The 4405-nt window shown below is 53.6% G+C and overlaps 1 protein-coding gene across 1 annotated transcript; it reads right to left on the reverse strand.

The window, feature by feature from the left end:
• Positions 1-2843: 2843 nt before the first annotated feature.
• LOC135914775 (zinc finger Ran-binding domain-containing protein 2-like) lies at positions 2844-3593 on the reverse strand. Its single transcript, XM_065447700.1, has one exon. It carries the CDS (start codon positions 3591-3593, stop codon positions 2844-2846), a length of 750 nt encoding a protein of 249 aa, XP_065303772.1.
• Between the last annotated feature and the right edge of the window lie 812 nt (positions 3594-4405).

Consider the following 4405-nt stretch of genomic DNA (forward strand, 5'->3'; position numbering starts at 1 on the left):
GGTTGGGTTGTCCGGTGTAGGGTGTTCTACATGCTTGTGTGGGAGTGGGATCTCCATAGCACTTGGTCTTGATGGCATCGATGAGGTCTTGTTGGCTACCTGGGTAGGTGTGTAGTAACCGTTCCAGAGCCCTGTGTCCTTCTCCTTTGGTTTTGGTGGGGTCCAGGATGGCTTTGAGGATGTGCCACGTCTTGGCCGTGTCCAGCGTGCCACCGAAGGAGTCACAGAATCTATACCAGTTCGCGGAGGCGAGTTGCATGGCATATTCTTCTGCTTCCGCTGTTATTTTTGCTATGCGCGTCTTCAGTTTCCTGTTGTATTTCTGTTTTTTCCAGCGGCGGGTAAGGCCCCGTTTGGCATCCCACAGGTGTAGTAAGTGGGGATCCACCTCTGGGGTCTCTTCCGTTCTGGCGATGTCCTTTGTGTGGCGTTGTTTATGTCGACGGAGGTTGTCGCACCAGTCTTCCAGGTTCGTGATTATGTCGGCGTCTTGTTCTTGGGCTTCCCTGATTTTTCGCCAGTCAGTGATTTTAGCTGTGCCGATCTGCCTGCGTAGGCGTCCAGTCTGTAGTGTTATGTTTAATATGTAGTGATCGCTGCCTAGGTTTTCGAGTGTGTTGAGCCATTCGGCTCGCGTGGTTTGAGTGATGAAGGCGAGGTCGGGAGTGGTATCGCGTGTTACGCTGTTCCCTTCCTTCGTCGGTATGGTCGGGTCTGTGATGAGTGTGAGGTGACACTGTTCAATTAGTGTTTGTAGCTGGAGACCTTTCCAATCCTGCCTCTGGTATCCCCACAGCGTGTTCTGAGCGTTGAAGTCGCCTATGATTACCAGGGGATTGTCTTTAGCGAGGCGGAGAGTGTCCCCAAAGAGTTTACCTATGTTTGCCCGCCTTTGGCTGGGGGGGCAATAAATGTTGAGAACAAAGGCGCTCTGTTTCTGGTTGCCTTTGTATATTATTTCGAGAAGTACATGTAGTATGTCCACGTCGTCTATGGGTTTGTGTTGTATGGTTGTGATGTTTCTGTCTACTAGTGTGGCTACCTTCCACTTGTCGTCTTGTGTGGTATTCTTCGTAGCCATGTAGTGTTGGTCGGGTACCGGGCTCTTGTAGGGCTATGACCCCAGGTGGCTTCGAGGAATGAGCGATAAACTGTGCCAGCAGCCCTTTCTTCCTCCGGTACCCACGGCAGTTCCATTGCCAAATTTCTAAGTTTTCTTTGACTTGCCTGTATGGTCTAGGCATTGTTGGACGTAAAGGGGCGAAACAGTATTATCAGCCACAATACGCACCGACAACTGCACGGAAGCGGAATAATAAGCCATAGCTCTCGCCTTCAGCACCAAAGCCCCCGATAAGTTTATATTCTTACGGATTCCCAGCACGCATTTCGAAACTACGCACGAGGCCGGATTTCCCCGATGGCTCATAAACTTCTACACAAGAACCAACATATGTAACCAGTTCACCTAGTTTGGACACTTAGGCATGCGTCTCTCCCCGGCAATGAGCGCGTTCATGCGACAGCCCGAGGCCTGACCTTCCGGGCGCCGGTGGAAGGCCAGTCCAAGCCAGACAAGGTGGAAAATATGCCACTTACATACACGCATATAATACATCACTATAGGCTATCCCGTAGAACGTTCCCTCTACCACACGTGAAACTAAACCGTGCAGATGCAGCCACTTGGTGCCAGCTCCAAACTAATACTTTCCCTAGGCTTGCTCTCCGCCGCACTCTTTAGCCTACCCAGTATCCCGACAAATGGCCTTTCTGTGGAGGACACTCACGCCTGTACCATTCTGCGTGGGAATGCTCCAAACCACCCGGCCTTCCTAGAGTACTCACCCCGTCCCAGCGGGAAACCGCTCTTTCCAGCACAGCCTTGGACGACCACCGATACCTCATTCATTGACCGTGCCAGCCGGAAAGCAGCAGCAAATGGGCCTCTGGACGTAGAGCTCCACCCTCTGGTACTTCATTGCAAAATAAGAAATAAACCGTTCTACTACTACTACTAAAAGTATCAGCGAAACGTAATATCTTTATCCCAAATGCAGTAAGAATCTCGTGTTAACGCAAACCGTCAACGTGAATGCAGCCCGTTGCTAGGTGGTCCCTAAAGAAGGATTATGCTATTTCAGCAGTGTCAACGTAACGAATTTTCGCTCGCGACACGTCTGGTAAAGCGAATAGATTTCCACGCCTCTTTCGGCCATTGTCATGGCTGGTCGGTGGTGGAGGGTTGGCAGGGAAACGTTTGTTCGTTCACGCTCGTTTCCCTCGTTGGCTCTTCTTCCTCACTCGCTCTTTCGTTCACTCGCTTACACTGACGATCATGGTCGATGGTTTCTGCAGAATATTTTTTTTATTTAAATACAGGAAATTGAGTGCGAGTGTGGACGACACATTCTTGCTCACTGAAGCTGGGTGATGGTAGGAACAAAATTACGCTGGGTGGGGACGCACACACAGTGAGGGAAAAAATGGAGACGCCTCTCTTTGCGATGAGGCAGTGCGCCAAACAAGTGCACCAGGGCTCAAGACAATATTTGTTACCACAAGACGTCCAGGACGAATATATTTTGTTACGCATAATGCCTGCTGTGTCTGAAATCATGGCCATCTTTCATAACAATCTTCTGTAGCGCCTTCCATGCTTACTTTAAATTTTGCATATCCTTTGCAGTTTCCAGAAGCGCGGCGCTTCGAGCACTATATATATATATATATATATATATATATATATATATATATATATATATATATATCCTCAGTTGAGCAGTCCCTGTGGAGCGGCTGCGTTATTTTTGCCGCTGAGCCTCTCTGTTTTGTCGCTACTTTTACCGGCGATGCCTGTTCGCATTGCGCTTCGTTCTTTCCTCCCTGCTGCTGCTGCGGGAGGACGACGTGCTCCTTGGCCTGCGATGCCGTTTGATGCTACGACGCCTCGTGCCACCACTGCTGCTCGAAGACGGGCTCGCTGACCACCCGTTGGCGCGCCGGTTCGGGTGATGGCTCCTTGTTCGCCCGCCGCTTGGGTGCCTGTGGCTCGACGATCTGCTCGGCGAATGGCGACGTCTGTCGCTACTGCTGCTTGACGACGTGCTCGCACTTGACCGACGGCGCCCGCGAGCCCTGCTCGAGCTGCGTGGTCGGGTGCTGGCCCGGGGCGTCCGCACGGAGGGTGCGCGGCTGGCTCGCTCTCTGGCACCGCTTCCGCTGTGCGACGGCCAGCGTTTCGAGCGACGTCCGTGGCCGTCACCGCCGGGGGAGCTGCGCGACCGGTGGCGACGCCTCTTGTGCCGACGGTCGTCACCGCTGCTCGATGAGCTCGCGGATGGGAGGTCGAAGCGCACCGTCTTCTCAGACGGTGCGGGCGACGAACCGCGTCGCTTGCGAGGAAGCTTGATGATGCCCCTTGGCAGCGCCTCGGAACGGTAACTTTCCACGGAAGACGTCCTCCGGCCTTTGGCAGCGGTCGCCGTCTTCCGTTCTGCGGAAGCTTTGCTCTTAGCTGAGCACCTTGGTCGGGCAGGCAGGTTGCCGTTCCTTGATGTCGTATCTTCGGCGGACAGCGCACGGCGGGCCATCTGTTCCGGGTCGGCTTCACGACACGCTGCCGGCCCGCTGTGCGACTCCCTCGAAACGGGGGCTCACCATTCGGGCCTTCTCCAGCGGGAATGCCTCGCCGTGTTGGGCGCCACCGGTGCCGTGGCGGCGAATTCAGTCGTGCATTCGCTTCGGGAGAAATCTCGAGCCGCCGTTCCACGGCTGCGACACCGCGCGACGCGGCAATGCAAAGTTGTTGATGATGAGTTTTAATCGCGTGCCACGTGACCACGACAATCGGGCGGTTGTGCGAAAGTCGCAGGTAAGCGCCGCTGCTTCCTTTCTTTTTGCCTATGGTTTCGACGATATCTGTGTATCCAGGCATCGCAGCTTAATGTTCCTATATGCCGTATTGTCAAAACTATACGAATGAAAATCCCCCAACGCCTTCCGTATTAGCACTTTCCCGCGGTAGAAGCGCCACGGAGCTGTGCATCGGTGGCGTGCTGAGCCCTTATGTAATCCCCACGAACTTACCACTTGTATGATTGCTATGGGTTCCAGGCCATCGTGGTATATTAAAGTGAGGCGTCCTCTGCCTCCCGAATTTCCGGCCGTTGCTGCTGTGGTCTGGCTCGCGCGCGCCGCTGGGTTTCTTGCAACACCACCAGATGGCGCTGGCCTCCGCGCATCCCGGGGTGCAATCAGGACTGGACGGGAACCAAAGGTCGGTGGGCGCATTGTGCGCTCACGGAAAGACTACAAATGAAGCTGTGATATGGGCTGGACTATAGTTTTGAAGTGAGAGAAGCTCGCAGTAAAAGTGATTATGAAGAACGACTGAGGAATAAGG

The sequence above is a fragment of the Dermacentor albipictus genome, chromosome 5 (assembly GCF_038994185.2).
Source record: "Dermacentor albipictus isolate Rhodes 1998 colony chromosome 5, USDA_Dalb.pri_finalv2, whole genome shotgun sequence".
Taxonomy (NCBI): domain Eukaryota; kingdom Metazoa; phylum Arthropoda; class Arachnida; order Ixodida; family Ixodidae; genus Dermacentor; species Dermacentor albipictus.